At 32.3% G+C, this 25380-nt stretch overlaps 1 protein-coding gene and 2 long non-coding RNA genes across 3 annotated transcripts; 2 read left to right on the top strand and 1 right to left on the bottom strand.

Annotated features, from left to right (window-relative positions):
• The first annotated feature begins 17406 nt into the window (after positions 1 to 17406).
• On the top strand, positions 17407 to 19388 carry LOC124449751. Its single transcript, XR_006949570.1, has 2 exons — positions 17407 to 17562; positions 19243 to 19388. It is a non-coding gene; the product is annotated as an uncharacterized LOC124449751 (long non-coding RNA).
• A 714-nt stretch (positions 19389 to 20102) lies between these two features.
• Positions 20103 to 20916, bottom strand: LOC124449741. The gene is made up of 3 exons (XR_006949560.1): positions 20872 to 20916; positions 20501 to 20528; positions 20103 to 20259 (listed from the first exon to the last, which is right to left on the bottom strand). It is a non-coding gene; the product is annotated as an uncharacterized LOC124449741 (long non-coding RNA).
• Positions 20917 to 21599: 683 nt separating this feature from the next.
• On the top strand, positions 21600 to 22433 carry LOC124449008. Its single transcript, XM_046999950.1, has one exon. It carries the CDS (start codon positions 21600 to 21602, stop codon positions 22431 to 22433), a length of 834 nt encoding a protein of 277 aa, XP_046855906.1.
• Positions 22434 to 25380: the final 2947 nt, after the last annotated feature.

The following is a 25380-nucleotide window of genomic DNA, read 5'->3' as shown; positions in this document are numbered from 1 at the left end:
CAAATAAAACACCTAGAAACGGCAACATTGGTGATATTTTTTCTACTAAACTGTACACATCTCGTTTTAAAAGGTCGTCTGATTTAAGCTGTTTTGTTAATTCTTTGGGATCTTCAATAGCATCAAACCCTTTTAATATATCTGAAAATTTTGATATAACTAAATCAGTTAAAAACTCATTAGCTTTTTGTAATCTTTTTTTCTCGTATTCAGTGTATAATTTATTAATAATTTTTTGACTACATTTTTTAATGTAAGCAACTGATTTGTCTAAATCAGCATTTTCAGCTAGTTTAAGTAGTTGATCTCTTTTATTAAAACCCTCTTGCGGTTGATCTTGTATATTATCATCACATACATCATCTTTGATAATATCATTTGCAGAATCAATCTCATTAATTAGATCGTCAATTGTTTCAGGCTCTTTACGCTTCGGCATATATATATATAACACATGTTTTATTGCGGAATAACAATTTTCCATTGGTATGGGTATACAAGTTGGATTTCTAAATGTGCATACTTATTATTTTTCAATTTTTTGGTTATTTCTTCTATATCATCTTTTTCAACACCATAAAGATAATCATCAAATATGGTTTTCATATCATTGCGGTTTGTATTATAAAATGTAGCTATATATTTTCGCGATATGGTTTGGCAATACTTGTCAATTGCTGTGTCACCACAATAGTAGAAAGCCCATAATGACGAGCACTGAAAGCTAATGTTATTAATTGCGATGTCCTATTTTTAACATCTAAGCAACTCGCACAGTCATCAAGTATAATAAGACTATTTGTACCTTTATATACATCCCTAACATATTTTAAAACAATATCTACACGATCTTGGTCACATTCTACCTTAATTAAATCAGAATCATTTATATCTTTCCATTCTTGATAGGTTTTATTATATGATAGCGTTGGGCATAATAAAATAATATAATCAAAATGTCTATTAAAGTTTTCTTCTAACATTTTTAGAAGAAAAAAAGATTTTCCACAATTAGTCATACCTAAAATAATCATATTAAAAGGTGTATTCATATATATATTACTGGTTATTTTAATATTGAATACTTTGTAAATCATTATTAAAAAATTGAACAAGAGCATCACTAACAACAAAGATGTAACAGTTTAAATCTTTTGTATATGCTCTTTTTTTAAGCTCTAGTAAAATGCCGTTCTGAGTATTTATTATTTTACGTCCGTTACCGACAATATTTTTTTCTTGGAAGGTGCGTAAATCGATAACCAGTGCAAATTTATCCTTATAAAATTTTTCAATTGTCATGAAGCAATCTATTGGGATAGTTTTACCAAAAAATCTTCTTGCTTCTTCATAAAATACATTTTTATTCATACCTTGGGCGAAAATACAATTTGGGACACCTTCGATAGTTATTTTAACTTCATCAATGTTGGGGTATATGAATTTTTCACTATCACTAACTGAATTTTCAGTGAATATCAGTACGACACCTTTCATAGATTTTCGGGGGACATTTACGTTTACATTTTGTAATGTAGATGACTTATCCCATTTTTCCTTTTTTAAGAGGGTTATATGTTCATAAAATAGACTCCTTCCTATAGAATATAAATTTGTCACCTCATCTGCAATTTCTGGATTTTCAATAGTTTCATATTCTAGCTGAATATTTTCTAATTCATAATCACCGATAGTTTGATCACTTTGAGCGATAAGGACTTGATCACTCGGGGGTAATGTTATTATGTATTGGGGGTTATTATTCACATTGAAAGGGCAATACAAACCGTGGTCTTTAATAATATTATCAATATTAATTTTCTGCCTTGTACCATAAATATCATACATTAATTTGTCTGATATTTTTTCTGAATCTCCACTTGTTGTAGCACTATCATCCTTTGAAATGAGTTTTCGTAAATTTTGGTTGGCTATACCATATTCAATAAGACATAGTCGATCACTTTTGGGTAACCACAGTTGTTTGTATATACTTATAACATTATAATTATTTTAATCGTATAGTGTCTCACCAGCGACTTTAATTTCTAGTCTATGTTGTAAAATTTGGCTTAAATTATTTAGAATGTGGCTTTTTGTATTACTGATTTTAAGATCAAACGATAGATAAAGTCAACCAGGAACTAAACAACTATTCGATTTTAATTTTGGTAAATTAATATAAATTTGTTCCTTCGGTCTAACACTATTAGGGTTAAAGGTTATACTAAAAAAAGTCACCTTTAATTTTTGTCATAGTACTCCTTTTATAGCCGGGTAAAAGCTCTTCTTGTAATCTGTTCATATATATTAAAACATATTTTATTTTTTTCTTTGTTTATACTGATCATATATTAACAAAGCAGCAGCAATAGCTAAAACCCAAATATTAGAAGCTAACCATGCCAAACCTTTAGCTCCCCAAGATATAGCCTGAGCGATAATATTCAATAATGGTCCTAACACTGGCCATAATTTTTTATCTAGATTTGCTAAAGCCTTAGAAAATTTACTAGTAGCTTGAGCACCTTGTAGGATTGCTTTTCTAGCACCAATAATAATTGTTGTAATTATACCAGCAATAGATATAACTAAAGCTGATAAACCTGGGATATTTTCCTTAATCCATTCTTTAAACAGTTGTAATCTAGTAATGTCTTCTTCCTGTTTATCTCGTACATCCTCTTTTTCTAATTGATCTTCTTCTTCTCTAATTATAATTTCTAATTCCGCAGCTCTTTCATGCAAATTAGTTAATTCATCAATATTATTGTTAATACTATTTTCATTTTCTATTTCATCTATTCTAGCTATAGTTTTGTTTAGCTCTTCAGCAAAGTGATTTATTTGTGCTTCTATGAATTGTGGGCGTGTTCTTTTATCAATAGTTCCAGAGGGGATCATTACACCTTTATGTTCTCTATGTTCTTCACCAGTTACTTGGTTGAAATTATCTGTATATTGATTATTTAAATCAACCATAGGCATACTCTCTTCAGTTCTTAAAAATTCATATTGCAAATTAATAATTTTTTTAATTTCGTTTTTAAATTGTTTAACAGCTTCTTTAGCATTTGTATTTTTATTATATTGTAATATTCCATTAATGTTACGTTTTAAAACAATTATACTATTACCTCGAATATTTTTTGTATTTAATGGTCTGTAAGTAATATGATTCGACTTAGTTTTACCTAAATTTAATCTAAAATTTATACCTTCAGAAACTGCCATACTTTTTAGGTTATTAAACTCTTTTTTATAATTTTTTTAATAAAAGATTCAACAGCAAAAGAAACTTCATTTTCTGGTCTAATAATATCTTTTGTTAAAATAGGAGTGGAATTAATAGGAACATCAGGAAGGGTATTAGTTTTATTTGTCTTTTTTCTTATTGTTACACCGTAATTATCATCATTAAATGACGTTTCATAATATTCATTATCATTGTTATAATCTTCTTGATCTTTATTATCATCGTTATCTTCTTGCTTATTATCTTCTAATTCAATATAATCATAACCTTCTTCTGTGATTATATAGATTACTCTATATTTTGTATTTCACTTTCAGGAATCCAACTGTTACGTTTATTATCATAACCTAACCATTTAACTAAAACCATCTTTTTACCTTTAACCTTCTTACGTTTTTATATCTTTTCAACTGTATAAACATCATCTTTCTTATTCACAACTGATAGTTCCTCTTCATAAAATTTACCAATTATAGGCTCTCCTTCTACATCTTCTATCTCATATAAATTCGGATCTCCTCTAATAACTTTAGTTACTTTAAACAGCTCTTCTGTAAAATTTGCTTCATAACCTTTCGTAAATATAGATTTATACTTTGATATTCTAACCATATCACCAATTTTAATATTAGGTAATGGTAAATCAGCATTTTCATAACCGTATAATGTATTCCATACTTCATCTTTATTATTTTTATTAACATCTTTAGGCTTCATCAAGATTGTACTGTGTTTTGTATTGTTATATTTATATACTAAATCATCCAATATATCAATCCATTTATATGTTCCTTTACTGTAAAAATATTTCCACATAGATGTTTTAAGCGTTCTGTTGAATCGTTCGACAATCGCAGTCTTTTTATCAATTTTAGTAGAGAAGTACTTAATTCCATGTTTCTCTAATAATAATTTGATACCTACATTATAAAATTCTTTACCATCATCAAATTGAGCTAGTTTCGGGTAATCATTAAATCTATCTTTAAATTGACTTAATAGTTTTGCAACAGCTTTTGTCATATTATTTGTGTCTTTCCTATAAACAGGGATAGTAAATGCATATCTACTTAATATTTCAACAGCTGTTAATATCCAATAATAACCATTGTTTTTATACTTATAAGAACCCATATCAACTAAATCCATTTGTATTTGTTCATTAAGATAGTTTACCCTTGTTTGTCTGAATTTATATCTCCTAATAATAGGTTTATATCTAGTATATGTGTCTTGAGATATTAACCATTCCTTAACCTGTTTTCTACTAACATCTATACCTTCTTCTAATGCTTTCTGATACAGCCGTTCTGCTGATTGATAACCTGTTTGTGGATCATAATATATATCTCTTAAACTTTGCTCAATTTTAATGTCTTCATCCATTTAACTTACTCAAGATAACATTCTAGTAGAATACTACCTACATTAACAGGGTTAAAATCTTGATCTAATATATTAAATATTAGCTCGTTAAAAACTCCTTTTATAAGTGTAACTTTAGATTCAATATCATTGTATTCGTATACAGTACCAAATAACGACTGAATTGTTATTACCTGTAAAGTTAAAGCTATATTACTTTTTTCCCCTTTATGGTTATAATTATAACTTGAATTTACAATATTAGAAGAAATTTGCACACACTTTAATCCTCTGTTTATATCCACTTTAGAAACACCATTTTGTACGATACCTTTTTTCATAGTTTTTATGGTATCATTAAAACCTAACATTTTAATAAGAGTATCAGACAATACTAATACCTCGTCATTATTATTAGTTATTTTACAAGTTCCGTTGTTTTCTACCATCTCAAGCTTTACGTTAACAGACTCAAGAAACGTTTTAAGCATTTTAAAAGTCCAGTAACCAGCATCTATATTATATTTTATAGTGCCTATTGTAAAAGCTAAAGTATTATTTAATTTCACATTTTTATATTCCCAATACACATAAGCTTTTTTGATATATAAATATGAATAGTTAGATGTTACTATACTTTCTTGTAAGTCAATTTTTGTACTATCTCTGTTTATAAAAACAGTGAACTTTATCATTTATAAGATAGCTTATATTATATGTCAAACAAGCAAATAGAAGAAAATGCTATAAAATTAGGCGATGATGATTTAAAAAATGTATCAACATGGCCAAAAATATATTTAGAAACAACTAAAAAGCCTTTGTTTTCAAATCTTATAGCAGCTGTTAATGGAGATGAAGGTCATAGTCAGGATTATTTCGATCTTATGTTACATAGGTGGTCCTCAAAGTTTATTGTAAAACCTACATTTCAAAGGCCGGTAAATGTTGATATCTGTAACTTTAAATTGTATGTCACAGAGAATGATTATTTTATTAGTAGTTTACCGATTATAAAAGCCACGTGCTCAAGTGAAATTAAAAGTAGAAAAGAACAACCTACAGGTATAAGATACAATATTAAGAGTCATTTAAATTATAAAAAAGAAGCGTACTACGCTATGATTTGTGGAGCATATGTTGCCAGTTTTTTATGTGGTATTGTGCTTAATCATTTAAATTTCAATAAAAGTAGAATTATACAAAGCCTTGTGGAATACCATTTGTATTATCAGATCCGAAAATTTATGAAGCATCCATCGTTATTAGACAATATGACTTTTTTAAAATACCTTATAAAGGTATTTTAAAATTCTCAACCACTAAAGACGCTGATGGAGAAAGTGGATGGGGATATTTTGTTAATTTTCAATATTCGACTACTGATTATAGAAGCTTCATTGCATATCATTCTGAAGGGATTACAAAAATAGGAAAAGTTCTTTTGCAAGAGAGCATTGAAAGCTTTGATTATACAATTCTTGGATCACAAGCAGATACACGATGGTCAATAGTTAATCATGGAGCTAAGAGCATGCAAACTCAATAAGTTTTTAGGAAATTATTAGAGGATACTATTGTACAGAATGATACGACTGTATTGATATCTAACATGAGAAAGAGTATAAAAGACACGAATGTTATTTTAAATATGGCAATCAGCCCTGGTATGATTTTAATACCCAGTCGTATGATTATATTAGATAAAAAGATTGATGGGTATAATAATATTTTAACATTAGCTAATAAAACTATGAAATTCGGTATTAATTCTAAAATAAATTATTATGGAGTTAAAAAGGAAGAACCAAAAAAAGTGCATCAAGATAATACAGCCTCACAACACCTAGATACTCTAGATGAAGTGCATAAAAAACCAGTAGTACATAAACATACAAAAATGATAGTAAATAAAATCCACATCAAACAGATATGTTTACTTTACTCGGTATATCAACGCTATCATCATTCATATTAGTTAAATATGTTTTATAATATAATATGAAAAAAGTTCTAGATTTTAATCATATTTCGAGTGAGTTGAGTCAAGAGGAATTTGAAAAGCTGAAAAAGTTGTGTTTGTACTATCACAAGTTATATACCTGTTATAAATGGAAGTATAATAAATTAAATAAAATTAGACTATCATTAAACATGGGAAGTATTTTTCTAGTCTCGACTGGTGGTATTGTTGGTAGTATAACCGTCAACCCGATAGTTATAGCCACCCTTAGTGGCCTAGGTGCTTTAGTTCAAGGTTATATGGTTAAGAGTAAGATTAATAATAACTTAGAAATGTGTCAATTTTCGTATCGATCATATGAAAAAATACTTTTTGCTATAAGATCCTATTTAAGAGGATTAGCTTATGATGAAGTGATATTTCTATCAGACATAAAAGTTATTGATGATATTATAATTGACTTTTGTCTTCCTATAGATGGTATGGTGAGTAAATATAACAAAAAATATAAAGATCTGCGAGTTATCTATAAGATTATCTGTGAGTTATCTATAAGTTATCTGTGAGTTATCTATAAGTTATCTGTAAGTTATCTGTGAACAAAATCTACAGTATTATATAATATATCAGAAGAAAACCTAAAGATAACTACAGTTAAGAAAGAGAAAGACCCTCTTAGAGTTGAAGCTGGTAAACGCTTAGCTCTTAAATCGAAAGCTTCTAAAGAAAAAAAGGTGCGAGATAGGATTGAATTAGAACATAAAAAGAAAATTGAAGATAATAGATGGAATATTAATTACGGATTTTTATTTGGAACTATTGGAGTGTTAACCGCTATTACTAGTCTCTATTATACAAGGAAAAATGATAAGAGACAGGAAAAATTAACAAACGATAAAGCAAAAGAAGAAACAACTAGTGAAAAACATGTTTTGATACAAAAAATAAACAATATAATTTAGACTCATTTGAATAAAATATTTCCTATTATATATGAGTAATACTATGACTAAGAAACAATGTATGAATGAAGCTTTTGATGCAGCGCTTCTGACAACAACTGCTGTAGGTATTTCTATGGCGTCTAAAAAACTACTAGGTCAAAAATTAACAGACACAAACAGTATTAAAGATTTTGCTAAACTGGTTGTTGCTGTTACAGCATCAACAATGTTAGTTAAATATGCTCAGGATAAAAAATGGGTTCCTGAAAATCCATTTAAATCTGTATAAATATATATGACAAGTGTTATTACTAGTGGGGTTGGAACAGTTTTTGGATCTATTTTTAATGGTCTTGGTTTCTCTTTAGCCAGCTTTCTATTTCATAAACTTGATAAAAACGGTTACACTAAGGAAATGAAAAGATACCATGAGTCTCTAGAAAAACTACAAAGAGCTAAAGAGGCATTCTATGAAAATGAAGTCAAGCAGCATGATAAAATACAACAGCTAAGACAAGAACTTCAATATGCTGATGATGATATAGAACTTACAAACAAAGTTTTAGATGCACTTAGAAAAGTAAAAACGATACATTACAATGGGTTAACATTTCATAGAGAACCACAATTAAATGAATTTTACAAACCATCTAAGAATATGAAAAATTATCAATCTATTACAAAGGTTGGGATTGGTGTTATATCTGGATATTTATTATATAAAACTACTTAAAGATATAATATTATATTATATTATATGTATTGTAATAAATTGATTCATAAAGAGTTAGAGGAGTTTTTTGGTTACGTAAATTGTTGCTTTTGTGATAAAATGATATGTGATAGATATATTAATAGTTCTGCTAAGACATACTTATGTTGTGAAAATCAAGAAATTATTTCAGATAACAATAAAATGAATGTTTGTATACACTGTGGTTCTGTTCACTCATATAAGATAGTTAATGAATGGATACCAGAGATTTGGAAGTGTCAACGATCAGTTCATTCAAGGAAAAAATGGTTCTATAATAAAATTAGATTGTGTGTAACTTTTGAATATGTTGCGAAATTGACAAATGATTTTATAAAGGTTGTTAGTACTATGATTAAACATAAATTAATTAATAAAAAAAATGTTAGTATGTATAACTATTATATAATACGTTTAGCTAGTAGGAGGGGTATACCATTAAAACACTCTGTTAGAGATATGAAAAATTCAAAGACAAAGAGGATTTTTGATGATAGATTATTTGGTGAAGTATATAAAATCCTTAAGTGGGATAAAGATATCAACTGTATTTATTATAACAATTGTGTTCAGTTGAATAAATAAAAAATTTACTATTATATATGAATCTTAAAGATCTATTAAAAAAGATTAGAAATTTTATTCTTTGTTGTAAAAAAACTAGTTCTAATATAGAAGGTGTTTTGAAGGATTTTGAAAAAACATCGTATAAAACAAAAGATAATTTAAACGCACCTTAAATGAAATAATATATATAGTAATTATATATAATGGTTGAAGTTATAAAAAACAAAGATATGTATAAGTATAAAGAAAATGAAATTAGTTTAGATTTATTAAATAAATTAATGGAAGAAAAAAACATGTATATTAAATCATTAACTTACAAGCTTCATTATAAAGAAGATCAGGTTAAATATAAAGAATATGAGTTGCATACAGAGGACTGGTTATCTTTTTCAAAAAATAGATATTTTTTCTTCGAAGATTTCTTCTCAAGATGTGATTTCAAAATCGAAAAAACTATCTAGTAAAACCGATGGCAATTGAGCTAGTTTGGTCATAGACACATTTTTATTCGCAAAAATGATTTCTCTTTCTAGGAATCAATGTTATATGTCTACAATCAATGAACACGTTATCCAAACTCACTGTTTTTTATTGAAGACGATTGTTAACGATAAATATTGTTCGTGTATTTAGTCACGCTATGCTTCTTGTACAGGAACGATGCTCGTTGTTGTTGTTGACAGTTTTTAGACTTCAGACAAATAATCCACGAAGGTAAACTTCATAACCAACTATCACGTCTGTATGTGATAATTTGAAATGCGCAACAGCTTTATAATCAGATTGTTATGTACAGTGCTGCCACTCCAATATTTCAAATTTCACTACGTGATGGAATTTCACTACCCTGGTGCCTTTCACTCAGTGATTTTACAACACGACAGGATTACATTACAGGATTAATATTTTGATAACTACACGCAAAGAATGTCGTTTTTAGGAAGCAACAAAATGCTAGCAACCGCAAAACAAAGTAATAATTCATCTACTTAGAGAGAATGACATAAATAGATGGAACATAGAACGATAATATCCAAAATATGGTAAAAACAAATTCCGAAGAAAGTGTCGGCTGGACATTATTTTTGGCTGGAATTGGTTAAATTGTCGGCTTGACATGGTTTTTGATACTATCCAAGACCTGGTTGTCTGCGGTTTGTATTGGATTACCTTTCCCTCAGGCTGCACTGTTCACATAATCTGCTTTTTTTGCCATACTTTAAAATGTACAATCGACACTGAAATTTGTTACTTTTGAAGGTAGCACCAAATTTATAATATAATTTCCCATAACTTAACAATCAGTGAGCAACATACTGTTTCAGCCTTTATTTCAACACAAAACAAAGCTTTTCGTGTCGTAGGAAACTAGTGATTTGCACGAGAATGGTATTTAGAAACTATAGTCAAGCTGTCGTAGAAATTTATAAGACACAATAACACACACACTCTGGCTTAGCTAATCGCGTCTTTTCAGTTTAAATGTGAAAAGTAATTTTCCGCCATCCATTTTCCGCTTTAATTCATCACTTTTACGGCAGCGTGCACGTGTATCTATGACGTCATTAAAAGTGTAAGCAAAGTCAAATTTCTGAAATGGAAAGCTTTTTACATTATGATGCAATAGTAAAAAGATATTGTAGCTCAGGAAAGGATTAGGTAACATTAAAAGGATTCTTAGCCATTATCCAAATATGTTTAGAAAAAATACGCAAAACAATCCCATAAACTTATCGTAATGCTGGAGCCGCGCGTCGCGCTAAAAAATGAACTTAAGTGCTATAGAGATGTCCATTTACGGAGAATGTACTTAGGTTTGATGTTTACCTTTTCTTGCAACGCATTGACTTACTAAAGATTATCGAGACATAATGTACACCATTTCCATTGTAGTAAAGTCTATTTTCTCTCTACTTTTTCCAAGAACTATTTTAAACACGCTTATTTTATATCTTTGTATTTTGAAATAGCGTTCCCATTAAAAGAAACAGTGAGAGGACTCGTGTAGAAATTATTGAAGGTTTTTTCAACAATTGAATTTACGTGATTTTATACCAAATAAGCTGCGGGTCATCTACAACCGTTGTACTTAGCCGTTATTTTTAATTACTTGAAGACAGCTATAACAATCATTAATTTTTACCGTTTGCAATGTACAGTTACAAACATGGAATAGGCATTAGACACATGTAGTAAGCAAGACTAAATTTATGATACTCCATTGAGGATGATAAGTGACAAGATATCTCACAATTCATCTTGAGGGAATTTTTTCAAGTCGTTTTCCGTTATCATGTTGAAATTATCATTCAATGGCACATCGTTGATAATTACTTGCGTTTGGCAAATTTTTTTCCTTATCAAATTCTTCACATTTTTTTTACGCGCAGAGCCGAGAAAATACCAGTGCTAGTTTCAAATAACCGGGGAAAAAAGCGAACCAATTAAGGTCGGTCATTGAACTGTTGTTTGACAGTTTATGAAAGATAAAATAAGATTATAGGAGCACTAAAGTCTGAAAACACAACAACGAAGCGCTTGATTATACGGAGGCGAGCTGGCCCGGATAGCGAATAGCCTCAGACAGTATATAAACTACATTATTACATGAACACATAATTACATGAGAGCGCATTACAATATATATAAAAGTTAAGTGTGAATAATGTGGCCGAGAGTAGCTAAATGAGATGAATATTTTGAATTGTTTTCATGTTTTCATTGATTTGTGTTGTTATTGTAAACACGCGATTTTTTGCGCGCCGTAATTTCCCCAGCCGGTTAGCCATATATCATGTCGATAAAAGCTTTCTCGTCCAACGGGCTAGCTCGCCTTCTTATATAATCAGGCTCTAAGTGTTTTCACTTCGCCGCTATTTGCTTGCGTGCTGCTATTGCGAGACTGTGTACGACGAAGCTTAATTTATCGTCCGAACTTTGATATTGTTAACATTTTCAATGACGTTATAGGCACTAAAAGTGGTGAATTAAAAAAAAAACATCAAGGGCAAATCAAATCTAAAGTTCGTTTTTCGCGTGTCCATTTAATTTTGTTCAATGGCGCGGAGAGACATGCACAAGTGCACCTGTTTACGACTGTCCACGACGAGTATTTCTCAGAATGCTCACAGAATAGTATTCTGCAATAGACGTTTCATAAAAGACATTCTAAAATCTATTACGTGCTGTTGACATAAGAGAGTAAGTTTGTTTATATTTCTTTAAGCACATTATGGCTAATGTATCTTATAATTTGCATCATACGAATTTTTGTAAAGCTATTTGTTGTGGGAAATCATGCCGACGTGAGGTTTATATTAAATACAATAGATACAAACATCTTAACTATGGATATCATCACCGTTGTACTGTCTCAATTACCTCGATTATTACAAGTGATGGCATCACTAAGGGCTCTTTTCCCCTCATCGCAAAATGCTCTCGCTGAGAGCTTGCGAGTCTGTTAAATTAGTTGAACAAAAAAATTTGTTCAACTAATTTAACTATGCTGCAATTCATTGTCAGCTCGCTGCGAGTAACTCGCAGGCACTCGCAGGCACTCGCAGTGAGCTTGCGAGTACGTTTTGCGATGAGTGGAAAAGAGCCTTAAGTCAGTTAAAAGTTGAATTATGTCACAGCTGCATAGTTGATGCAGGAGTGCTCAGAAGTGTGCTCTGAAGAGTGCATCCTTTATATGGTCAAATATTTTTCTAACTTGGACGAGTCATTGCAATGCGTCACTGCAATTTGCTTTCTTGGAAGAAACCAATCACTAATCTTTTATAAGTTATAACATATTTGTGAAAATGCAAAACTAGGGTATGTGACAACAGAAAATATGTCTAATAGTAATACATTTAACAAGAATACATTGATTGCCTTGTGTTAAGGGATTTGAAAGAAACATCAGCTGTGGTTCTTAAATTTTGACAAAATTAAATGCTGAATCTGGCCATTTCATTGCTTCATATGATTTTGACTGGATTGTGGGATTAAATAATATGGCCAAGGGCATTTTCTGTCATTGAATATTCAATAAAATGTGTTTTTCTGCTTTACTTACAGGAACAGTTTTATCAGCACTTTCCCTAATTCGTGGTAATTTGTCAGCTCAAAAAGGTAAGTGATGCAGTGCATCTTTTGTTTTTTCTATGTTTATCTCAATTCATTCATTATATTAGTTCCATCCTTAGTGTATGTATTCCTAAACTTCTAAAACTCAATTTTCCCCCTACCCTGTTTTAAAACTCAATCTTTGCTTTCCTTGAACCCAACCCTAATCTTATAGCTACCCTGGGTGGATCCATTTCCTTATCTGCCTTTGGCATTTTGAGTCGTGAACATGTGAGCCACTATAAAGGGTTGTTTGGGGACATGCGTACTACCAAAGATAGTATTTGGTACTACCCCAGATAGTATTTGAAATTTTGACTCTTGACAGAGATATTGTCTGCATGTTGAAGGTTCTATTTAGAAAAATCTTGGCCGTACCTAGGCTCAATAAATGAAGTCATGAACTTTTCCCAGTTTTCATTTTTATTGAGAAAAATAATTCTCTTCTTTGGATATCTCTGGACAGAGAAAGCTTTATTTATGCTCTATCTTTGCATTGTTGCAACTCACAGAGAAAATCATGTTAAGTCTTTTGTTTTTTACTCAAGATGTTGTACACATTGTGACAATAAACAAGCTAGAAGGTGATGCTTATACAGGTTTTCGATGAAAGCAATGAGTTCTGTGTTATACATGTAATTTATTAAAGTAAAAACTAGCATAACAACAAACCATATATATAATTTTTGCTTCAGGATACAAACTTTATAGTACTTTCATAATTCTTATCATCAAAACACAGAAGTATTTGAATAACATGATAAAGATGCAATTTTTATAAAAAGTACTTATATTGCCTTTGAAGTGCCATGTTAATTTCATAAATTTTACTGAATTATTGATTTAAAGTTCTTTAATACATACAACACAATTTGCATGCAAAGCAATGCAATATATCCAAAATATGCAGTGTCTGTTTTGGCAAAAACAAACAATCAATTGGAAATGTATTCTTCCTCTGGGACTCGTTGAGCACATTTCTTCTTATGAAGTATTATATACAAAGACACGATAATTTGTCTCCAACGTCCAAAATTCTACATCTTTTTGTGTCATCTTTATGATTTTATCTCATCTTGCATAATGCATTCATAATGATTCCACTGCTTTTTTTTGACCTCTTTGGAAACTGCAATACTATCAAAATGCTCAAATATATCTTTTATGTGAATAAGATAGCTTTTTTATGCATAAATTATTATATTAAGAAATGTTGTTTGTCATTAAATGATCATAGTTACGTAGTTAATTGAGTATTAAGTTTGTAAAAACAATTTATAAACAAATAAAAATGTGAAAAATGGTTTTACTATTTCAAATTATTTTATTTTAACAACGGTAGATTTAATTTACATATTAACTGCATCTGTTTTCTCTCTTCTGCAGAGGTTTTTGAAGTAACCTGTCATTTCTGATCATTACAACGTTATCATCAACTAATCTGCTAACGTTGAAGTGCTTCATTTTTACTGGCAACTATGGGATGTTGCATTTGCTTTTAGGTTTGTTACTAAATTAAGCAGGGGGGGGCTAATAATAGTTCATATATGCGCATACTTTGTATTGTTTTGTATTGAAATCAATCGTTATTACAGATTGTACAATATTAATATTTAGATATAGCGCCCTTATTTATCAAGCTTTGGCCGCCCTTGTATTGAAGATACTTGTATCTTCTGAACTACAATCTTCTGTTTTGTTCGCTGATGCTCTATTTCATTATGTTTCTATTGAATACAGTACCTGGTATGCTTCATTTAATGTTTGTTGTTTGTTTTATTCACATAATCAGTTGTACAAAGTTATATTAAGCAATATTTTGTATTGGTCTCTGCCCAAAGATAAATCTATTTCCATTGGTGCACCCCAGTACAGATAATGTAATATGATGATCACAGTATCCGCAACTCCCATTTCTATTATCCTAATTGCCCATAACATAATACTTAGATTAATTAGGCACTTTGAAATCCACGATGGTTGATATAATTTTCAAAGTCTACTGTTCCTGCAGTAGGTAATACAGGTTGGTGATGGTGAATGAAAATTTCGCAGCAGCTGCCTATCCACGTGGATTGGGCATGCCATGAAACTTCAAGCATGAGAGTAAAAAATTCTGAAGATTACATTTCATAATATATTTCATAAAAGTATTGAAATGGCGTGTTTAATATTCAAGAAAACATTTTGTTTGAATATTATAGCTAAAATTTTAAAACATAGTAAATGTCAACCACCAATTTTCATCGTCTTGTTTATTAGCCTGCAATAAAAAAGGGCACATTAATTCCGATATTTGTTTAAAATATTTGATACAAAGGGTGGAGGAAAAATCACAAACATTTTGTGTAAATCTTAGTAGCTTATGTGACTTATTGATCTGTTTACTATACACAGTTCATGGAAGACGGCGAATGTTCTCGAATGTTCTCTAGCTTATCTACACTGTCGAGATTAGAGTGCACCCTCGCTGGTGCTCGTATGATATGAATAATATCCATATTTCATGTGGATTGTTCCAAAAGCGAATGTTCGAGGAAATTTGAGCACCATTGGTTGCACTTCCTTGATTTGGGTAAAGAATAGTTGTTGCCTGCTGCGATTTTTTATGAGTATTTTTCGGCAATATTTTACATTTCATAAACTCTAACTATATTTTCGATCTAAAATAAGTGTTGCCAAATGAAATTTAAAACTAAAAAAGGAGGTACGGGTGTACATGTGGATAGCGTGGTAAATGTGTTGTCACAAAATGAACATAATTCAAAAAGTAATACATATTTAAGTAATTTACATCAAACTTTAAAAACTGCTTAAGTTTTCAAAAATGTGCTTCATGCTCACTGTTTGCTGTAGCACGAGTCATACACTTGCCGAGTGTCTACACTTTTCTTGCACGTGAAAGGTCGCGTGCTCAAATCATAGAAACTTAGGTCCTTTGTCACTCGACCGATAAATCTAAACACACATGACTTGTAATGATTTTACATGGAAGCGTCATTGGTATTTCTATTTTTGGAGAAACGGTAGTGTACTTTTGTTATTTTTTTAATGATATTTTGAAAATACTAAATTTCTGACGATTTTCGCACATTGCAAGGGAGTGTGAGTATATCACTGTGTACAATGTATTTTCTGCTCATTTCTGAAACGTATCATATAACTGTCTGATTTTAATGTCTTTTAACATTATTTAAATCAGGGGTGGATCTAGGGTGTCAAATCAGTCTCGCGACTGATGTTTATAGTTCAGAAATTACTTATCAAATTTAACGATTAAAATTTTTTGCGATCATTGAATTTCTGATGTACAATCGTTTGAATTTCATTGTCAAAATTCTGTTTTATATCTGAAATCTTACGTAAATATCACGTTAGCAAACAGATCACTAGATTTTAACATATCTGGAATTATATTAACCTACCGATAAGCGTGGTGGCTCGACTGGTTCGACCGATAACGGAGTTCAAGAACGGCTAATTAAAACCATTCCATTGGTCAATAGCCAGGTCAGTAGACGATCTGGAATAATATCGATCGATAAGAGGAGTGGCCGGACCGATAAGGGTGTCTAATTGCTCTCGTGTAATTGTTTCGTTTAAGGTTTTATCTTACTGTGTAATTGGTTTGACCGATTTTGACTGATAGCCAACTGAGGTAACATTGTCATGCTTACTGTCCAAATAAGTTGCCAAACACTGTTCACAGATTTGTGAACTTTTTGTTTCTTCAACATTTCATGAATGTTAAAAGTTTAAAACTTTTGTGAACTTTTCTAAATATTACGTATTTTTGTATTTTCATCATTTTCATAAAGAATGTATAGATAAATTATAGTTCAATTAAAAAAAAATCTTCATAGCTGACAATTCTTTCAAAACAACGACGATTTTAAGATAATCCGATGTTTTTCGAATACTTCCGAGGGTTTTCGAAAATGTCCGAGGTTTTCCGAAAATCTTCGAGTTAATCCGTTAACTTCCGATCTTAAAAATTAGATGTAATATGAACTTTTTGCAATTTTTGTGAACTTTTGACGCAAAGGAGCATGAATTTCTAAAATTTCATGTGGCAACATTGATTTTAATTGAATGTTTGATCGTTTCATAGTAATTTGCTAAAGCATGATAGAAACTATAATCAGCGCCACCGCAGAAATTTGGGAAAATCTTTTACAAATTCACATATTGACATGAATGCTGCTGTCCCAGACTGGAAAGTATGCAAACTGCGCAAGCTAGATCAATTTTTTTTAGAAATTTTGCGCGGCGGATTTTCGACTTTGCGCTGCGAAGCCATTAAATATTCGCGAGATGCCAGTTTTATTTTTTCCGTATCACACTCCATTTTTGATAGTTTGCAATTGCAAATAATTATGAAACATAACATAAAAGATGATACATGTGTATAGCTGTAGCTTACCTTAAGTTGGAGCTTGCAATTCTCCTTTTACAACGTGAGGATGTGTCATGTGTAATCACAAAAAAATGCCACTTTACCTTAGATATTATGTAACGAGTCGAACGACCAACGTACCACGTATGTTTATCATTCATCTGTTTCATCGTTTCATCACAGCGTATGATACGATAAAAGGTAGGCACCAAATAAATTTGATTTACTGACGTCGTCAAATACGTCGTAAAAAAAAAACAAAACAATCAGGAACCATCTTTTGTATAATCATCAGCCAGATTGTGGAGTAGAAGGTTTTTCAGTTAATAATTGTTTATAATCAGCAGGCAGATGGTGGACAAAAAAGGTTTTCAGTTGATAATTGTTTATAATCAGCAGCCAGATTGTGGAGTAGAAGGTTTTTCAGTTAATAATTGTTTATAATCAGCAGGCAGATGGTGGACAAAAAAGGTTTTTCAGTTACCAGTTGTTTATAATCAGCATGCAGATGGTAAGCAGGGGAGGTTTTCAGTTGATAAATATTTATAATCTGCAGCCAGATGGTGGACAAAAAAGGTTTTTCAATTAATTGTTTATAATCAGCAGGCAGATGGTGGACAAAAAAGGTTTTTCAGTTAATAATTGTTTATAATCAGCAGGTAGATGGTAAGCAAGGGAGGTTTTTAGTTGATAAATATTTATAATCTGCAGCCAGATGGTGGACAAAAAAAGTTTTTCATATACTTGTTTATAATCAGCATGCAGATGGTGGACAAAAAAGGTTTTTCAGTTAATATTTGTTTATCATCAGCAGCCAGGTGCTAGACGAAAAAGGTTTCTCAGTTAATTATTGTTTATAATCAGTAGCCAGGTGGTGGACAAAAAAGGTTTTTCAGTTAATCTTTGTTCATAATCTGTAGCCAGGTGGTGGACAAAAAAGGTTTTTCAGTTAATCTTTGTTTATAATCAGCAGCCAGGTGGTGGACAAAAAAGATTTTTTAGTTAATCTTTGTTTATAATCAGCAGCCAGGTGGTGGACAAAAAAGATTTTTTAGTTAATCTTTGTTTATAATCAGCAGCCAGATTGTGGACAGAAAAGGTTTTCAGTTAATAATTGTTTATAATCAGCAGGCAGATGGTAAGCAAGGGAGCTTTTTCAATTGATAAACAATTACGATCTGCTGCCAGATTTGGATTGAAAACTTCTTGATTATAACTGCACGAAGCATACTCGTTGACGTTTGACTAAGGTTAAAAGAGGAAAGGTAGCTTAAGGCGTGATGTTACGATGCGTTGCAAAACCTTGGACATCTCTCCTTCGTGTTTTTGCCATGCTCATCGGTCTGTAAAAACAGGAATCATATGTCTGGACAAACCACGTTCCTTGTCCCCATTGATGTAAAGTTTTGCCATTTCGTTCAGTGCTGCGTCGCATTGAAGTACAGATGGTAAACTCCAATCAACTTTAGCACGATTCATTAGCACTTTTATGCTTTGCCCACCATCCATTTCTTGCTTATCCACCACCCGGTAAAAAGATTCGGCAACAGCCTCAGTTCCGCATTTCGCATAAAATATGTCAAAGACGAGACAAAACTCTTGGCCGACAGCTGAATAAAATGAGGAATCGTTATATAAAGATTCAATAACGGCCTCTTCTTTAAAAAATTGAAGAAATTTGTAATGTAGAAATTACTTATCCGAACAAGTGAATTATTGGAAGCCTTGAACTAAAAAGTCAACACTTTCAACCACTGTGGCATAAATTTCACAAAATATCGTGACAAAATGTCGTAAAATCAGATACTATAATGCAAGAAAAATGCCGTATTTCACTAACAAACCTCTCATCTTTTTCATCGGTTTCCTCCCAACTTTCAGATTCACTGACACCAGAAACGATTTTGCACGAAAGTTCGTCAGTTGCATGTCCAGCCGTATCCTTACCAAGCTCTCTGAAACAATTTAATATTCATAATTTTAAAAAGCTATCACTGTATATGTAAAAGAAATGTATTATATAACATGCATGCAGTTTGTGATATTCGGTTATTTTATGGTTCACGCAGGGGAATGAGCATTTTAGCTACCTTTCATCGACTTCCATAATTTCTATCCGTTCTCCCATTCCGTCACCACCACACTTTTGTTGCACTTGTACTGAAAATACAATTAACATAGAAAACATACACAATGTAAGTGCAGTTCCCAATTTGGGAATTGGGAACTTGATTTTCATTTACCTAGCTGATTTAAGCATTTTGTACGCCTGTAGCGCAGATTTAGCAAGAGGGGAATCTTCTCTAATAGCGTCATTTGCTAAGGTCTTTTCGCCCTTGTCGCTGTGAGTTTTAAATGGTTTGCTAGAGAGGACTTGTTCCCTCTAGCAAGCCAAAATTTGTGTTGCCTTGCCTAAAACAAAGTAAGCAAAGCCCATTGGGGTTTTCTCGTGTCCACTCTTTGCTCGCTTTGCTTCTGGTCCTGTTTTCTGCTGCTTGCTATGTCTTTTAAACATGTTGGCAAACTGAAACTCTATAACACACAATATTTATGGTTACAAATGTGTCGATAGCCACAATCTTGGTTGTTTACTATTGATTTTATAAAACCCACTGACAATGTCATGCCACTTTTCTTTGTGACGCAAACACGATCACTCTTACACACGACTAACATTCTAACACTAGATAATTGTTCTGTTACCTTCCTTAGACAGTGTTTGCTGCTTATTTTTTGCCACTGCTGCTGTCTCAGTTTTTGCACAGCCACTACACAAGACCTGGGCACCAAAACCTTCATCATCACCTGCTGATGTTGAGCAAGGCGGAATTGCGTGGCACGTTTTTTTGCAAACTTTGCAAAAATGGCTTCCACATTCCTTCTTGCATGAAACGCAAACTAGTAATTAGGCAACAACAATGAAAACATAAGTTAAGATAATGTAATGAACGTTTTTTTGGTATCAAAGGCAAGCAGCACTAGTTTTTAGCAACACACAAATGTTGGTTTGGTACTCTTAGTGAGAAGAGAATATTGCCGAGGAATCACCGAATCAGCTCCTGCAATCAATCAATGGCTGATATATATTGTGTATATTGTTGTTAGGAAAATTTTCGGCTATTGTAACGCGTGAATTTACCTGATTTAACTGCTTGAATCTCAGCCATCTAGTAAAAATAAATAAACAAATAGATTAAAAAGTTTGTCAAAAAATCTCGCTTTATCACCAAATAATAGCGAGCTAAGCCCTGTTAGTTCGTTAGCAAACCGGTTTTAATTATAAATTGCTTCATTTATCAATATGTTTTATGTAAGGATTGTGAATTTTATTTGCCTTAAATGTATTAAAACATGCTTTGTAGTTTGTAATACAAGAAATCCTTTCGTACCACTACTTTTAGGTTACACAAAAAACATAACTGTTAAATAATAACTTGTTTCCCCGGGCGTTTAGTGTTAGAAGCGTTAATGCTTTCAGAATTTTTATCATTTGTAATTTTGTATCAGTACCTTACAAATTTGAACACCCCAAGTTGGTTTAATTAAATATCACGTATGACCGTAGAACACACCGAAGAATCGATATGGTTTGCCTTGAAGTCACTTAAAAAGAGAAAGCTCGAAAAACGAAAGCAAAGAATGTGTAGTTAATCTGCTCAGATATCATATTTCTAGTCATCAAACGCTTATTGGCTTACCAACCAATTAACGGAACTTGCCTGTCAAAACAGCTTGTAAGATTGACATTTAACAGGCAACAATTTTTTTCAACGGAAACAACAGCGCTACAGCGCACATGTGCTGATATTGCGCAATAATTTCTCGCACTGCGCGGCAAATTTCACAAATGCGCGGCGAACAAGAAATTTTTTAAAATCTGCGCGTCAGGACGCGCATTTCTCCCGAAATTGCGCAAGCTAGATCTAGGTTGCGCAAGACATACTTTCCAGTCTAGATGGTCCTCACTTTCGTCATCTAACTGATCCAAGATATCATCTAGAATGTAATTCTGGCATAAATAATGATATGGGGGAAGGTTTAGAAGCTGATAACCTAGATACAGAATCACAAGAAACACAGACCGAGTATATGAGCACACGAAGTATCGAAGTGCAAACCGATTTGCTATCAATCGATATCGATTTGCTTCAAGAAAAACCACGAAACTCTACTAATGATCCTTTGGCGAAGATCTAACTAATGATGAAAAGCTTAGATTCTACACTGGTCTACCAAATATGGCTGTGTTTATGGGAATTCTTGAGCTAATAAGTCCAGGTCTTGTAATGCGAAATTCCTTGACAAGATTTCAACAAATGTTATTGACTCTAATGCGATTACGGTTAAACTTACCTGTTCAAGATCTTGGCTACAGATTTGGCATTCATGCATCCACTGTATCAAGAGTGTTTCAAAGCTGCATAGATGTTATGTTTTCAAGAATGAAATTTCTGATTCATTGGCCAGATAGAGAACAATTAAGACTGACACTTCCAATGTGTTTTAGAGAAAGGTTTTCTTCTTGTGCTGTCATAATCGATTGCTTCGAAATATTTATCGACCGCCCTTCCGATTTTTTAGCTAGAGCCCATACTTGGTCGTCTTATAAACATCATAATACTGCAAAGTTTCTGATAGGGATTACACCACAAGGTACAGTATCGTTTATATCAAGAGCATGGGGTGGTAGGGCGTCAGACAAATTTATTACTGAACATTCAGGCATATTAAACAAGCTGGTTCCTGGTGACTTAGTTCTAGCAGACAGGGGATTTAACATTGCAGACAGTGCCGGATTATACTGTGCAAGTATTAAGATTCAAGCTTTTACTAAAGGCAAGGCTCAACTGTCACCTGTAGAGATAGAAACAACAAGATCCATAGCTAATGTTCGCATACATGTGGAGCGAGTTATTGGCAGTGTTTGTCAGAAATACACAATTCTTGGTCATGGAATAGCTCCAATCGACTATTTGCAAGCAGATGATGGTGAACATTGCTTACTTGACAAGATAGCTACAGTATGTTGTGCTTTAGTTAATTGTTGTCCATCAGTAGTTTCTTTAGAGTAGTGCGACAACATTAAACATGAACAATTTATTCTAAAATATGTTGAAACAGATAAATAATAAATATTGCAAACATCATAACTTGGCATAATTGGCTCAGAAGTTGCTTCTGAAATAGTTGCTAGTGAACTTTTTACATTTTCTCCCTTTCTACAAAAGTTTTCTACAGTCTACACAGAACCATGGTTTGTTTGCTGCCGGCTTTCGAGATAAACCACAGCACTTCGTGTGAAACATTTTAAACAAACATTTATCATTACTACATTTTAAAACAAGTGTGTCATCTAGCTTAACTCTGCAATAGCAAAACAATAATGTGTCATTTGATGGAAGTGGTTTTGAAGTGTGAAACTTTGCAAGAAGCTCTGGTAAAATTGCAAAAATTTAGATTTCTTTTGCTTTTTCAATATTGACAGCAAGGAATTCGTCATCTCTCTGAATTCGTTCAATATAAATGTCATTTGGAGTCCAGACAACAAAATCTACAAACTTTAACTTTGTAGAGGCTAATTGCAGTTGGACTTGATAGTAATATTGGTGTTTCCTGTCCATCTGTAAGGTACCATTTGGTGTCTTAGTGAGACAAAAATTCTTTCCATCACTTATGCCATGCTGGGTAGTCTTGTTTCTTAAACTGTATGGGCACTTAATCTCAACACATCCTTCACCATGGCAGTTGCAGTAACTGATTGCATCTGGACTTGCACCAAGAAAAGGGTACTTTGGATCAATTACAAATTCAGATTCTTTAACTGAGAAGATGCTATGATTTTCTTTCATTACCTAAATAAAATTAAGATATATATTTATGTATCTAATTATTTATTTTGATATATTGCACAGCAAAGCCCATGTAATTAAGAAAATTAAATTTTTGTGCCAAATGAGTACATGTTTGCTATTAGGTTTATGAGTGCATAAAAAATTTTTTATGTGCAATCAATTTGCAGCAATAAACACTTAATTAACTGGATGAACAATTCATGAAATAACAATATGTCAATGCTGACTTGTGTATATTGATTTAGGGCTCTCTTCTAATTGGCCTTTCCCCACGATGTTGCATCAGACTTAAACTGTGAACCATAACAAACATCTTTGACCAGGCTTAGTTATGGTGTTTCAGGATTTGTGCGACAAGCCCTGTGGAAGTTGCTGGCAGTTATTCTCCCCATTCGCATTTGATGCCAAATCTGAGACTTGCTTTGATTTCGTGTAGCTTTTTCTATCATATCAGCTTGTTGTTGATTGATTGTAATTGTCTCCATAACTTCTTTTGATTTCGAAATTAGCTCCTCATACTCAAGACAAGCAAATTGGTGGGAGTACAACTTATTCAAGGGGTCTGGAAGGTTAACAGCAGGTCTCTTTGGCACAAATTTTTCGTTAAATGGAGAAATCAGTGCAAGATTGCAGGATTACTTTTAGTGTCGCTTAGATGTTGATAAAACTTCTTTATTTGATTTTCAGACGGCTTGTACTTGTTTTGCAAACGAGGCTTGTCTGTTGTCATTGTCTGATCGGTAGTAGATGATGAACTAGAAGCTAATTCATTGATATGTTCATCCAGCTTTTGCTTTTTACGTTTGGAAGAAGTAAAATCAACGTCACAAAGTTCTTGATAAGTAATCTTTGATACTGTCTTAGGCATTAGCCACTGACAGGGAATAGACGTACAAGTCCTGTTCTTTGCTATTCGTACACCAGTTTCAACAGCAAAGAGCAACGCTCCAGCATGTGAACAACATTCTCCCAGTCCAGCTTTACAGTTGCAATGTGCTGTTATAACAGACCCATTGTTATATACAGCAGCCCATGGTTTTAGAGGAGTGTCATTCAGGCTTTGCGAATGATTTACCTATGAATTAAACACCAAATTTTTTTCATACTGATTGTGACAATGATTGTAAAAACACGTTTTAAGTAATAATTATACTAACCTTTGCGATTAAAATCTTGATGTTAGTACTTGCTTTACCGACATACACACACCTCACCCATCCAGCAACAAAATACTGGTATGATTCTAAGCTTTTGTAAGCTTTCAGTTGCTCCTTGGTATACCTACTTGTTGAAAACAACAGGTAGGTCACAATATCGGGGAACTCAATATTGGGCCATAAATCCCTCGCGTCAGAAAAAAATTTGTGACTAACATTGTAGGGATCGATACCACAAATTAACTTTAACTTCTCTTCTTATTTAACACGATCTTCAACACTTAAAGTTTCACGATATTTAGGAAGGCATGGCACTCGTTCGTATTGACTTGACGCCATGTGCGTTTTGCATGCCCCCTATCATGGCGCCATAGTTACGGTTGCTAATCAACAAGTTGTAAGTCACGTGTTCATGCAAAGCCTCTATATGACCGACATTCGTCATGGTTGATTAAATGGCACTCAATTGTAAATCTCGCCCTCTAGCTGGGTGGTCTAATTTCCCCATTTACTTTGTAATATAGTGTGGAAAGGAACTTTTTGTAACTGATAACGCTGTGAAATCTACGCTCGAACTGATCTTGATATCGCGCGCTCTATCTCACATGACTTCCTAGTGACGTAAAACAGTGGCGAGATAGAATTTGCTTAATTTAACGTTTATATGGGATTTAGCATGGGCTTCTATGGTATGCAATGTTTAGGAAATAATATATATTAACATCGATATTAGATTCATTCTTTTCCTGTGGAAAGCGGGATGCTTTCACTGAAGGTCAATGATGTATTGTCTAACATTAACACCGGATTATGTTACTGATATTTAATATGGAATTCGAGCTTTGCTCATATGAACTGTTCAACATGCTTCCAAGCAAAAATGAGCAGGAATATTCAGTTGATTAATCTATGATAAACCTTTCACCTTTTAACTCTCCTATACCGGTCACAAGCCCGTGACTGTAGCGTATAAGGCTTTCTACTTTTGAGTAGACTTGTGTTATTATATA

The sequence above is a fragment of the Xenia sp. Carnegie-2017 genome, unplaced genomic scaffold, assembly GCF_021976095.1.
Source record: "Xenia sp. Carnegie-2017 unplaced genomic scaffold, XeniaSp_v1 HiC_scaffold_23, whole genome shotgun sequence".
In the NCBI taxonomy this organism is placed as follows: Eukaryota; Metazoa; Cnidaria; class Anthozoa; order Malacalcyonacea; family Xeniidae; genus Xenia; species Xenia sp. Carnegie-2017.
Note: the sequence above shows the minus strand (reverse complement) of the source record. Positions and strands in the feature narration are given on the sequence as shown.

What these genes read in the sequence shown, in the direction of transcription:
- LOC124449008 (XM_046999950.1), top strand. Translation starts at nt 21,600, where the DNA reads ATGGCTGTGTTTATGGGAATTCTTGAGCTAATAAGTCCAGGTCTTGTA.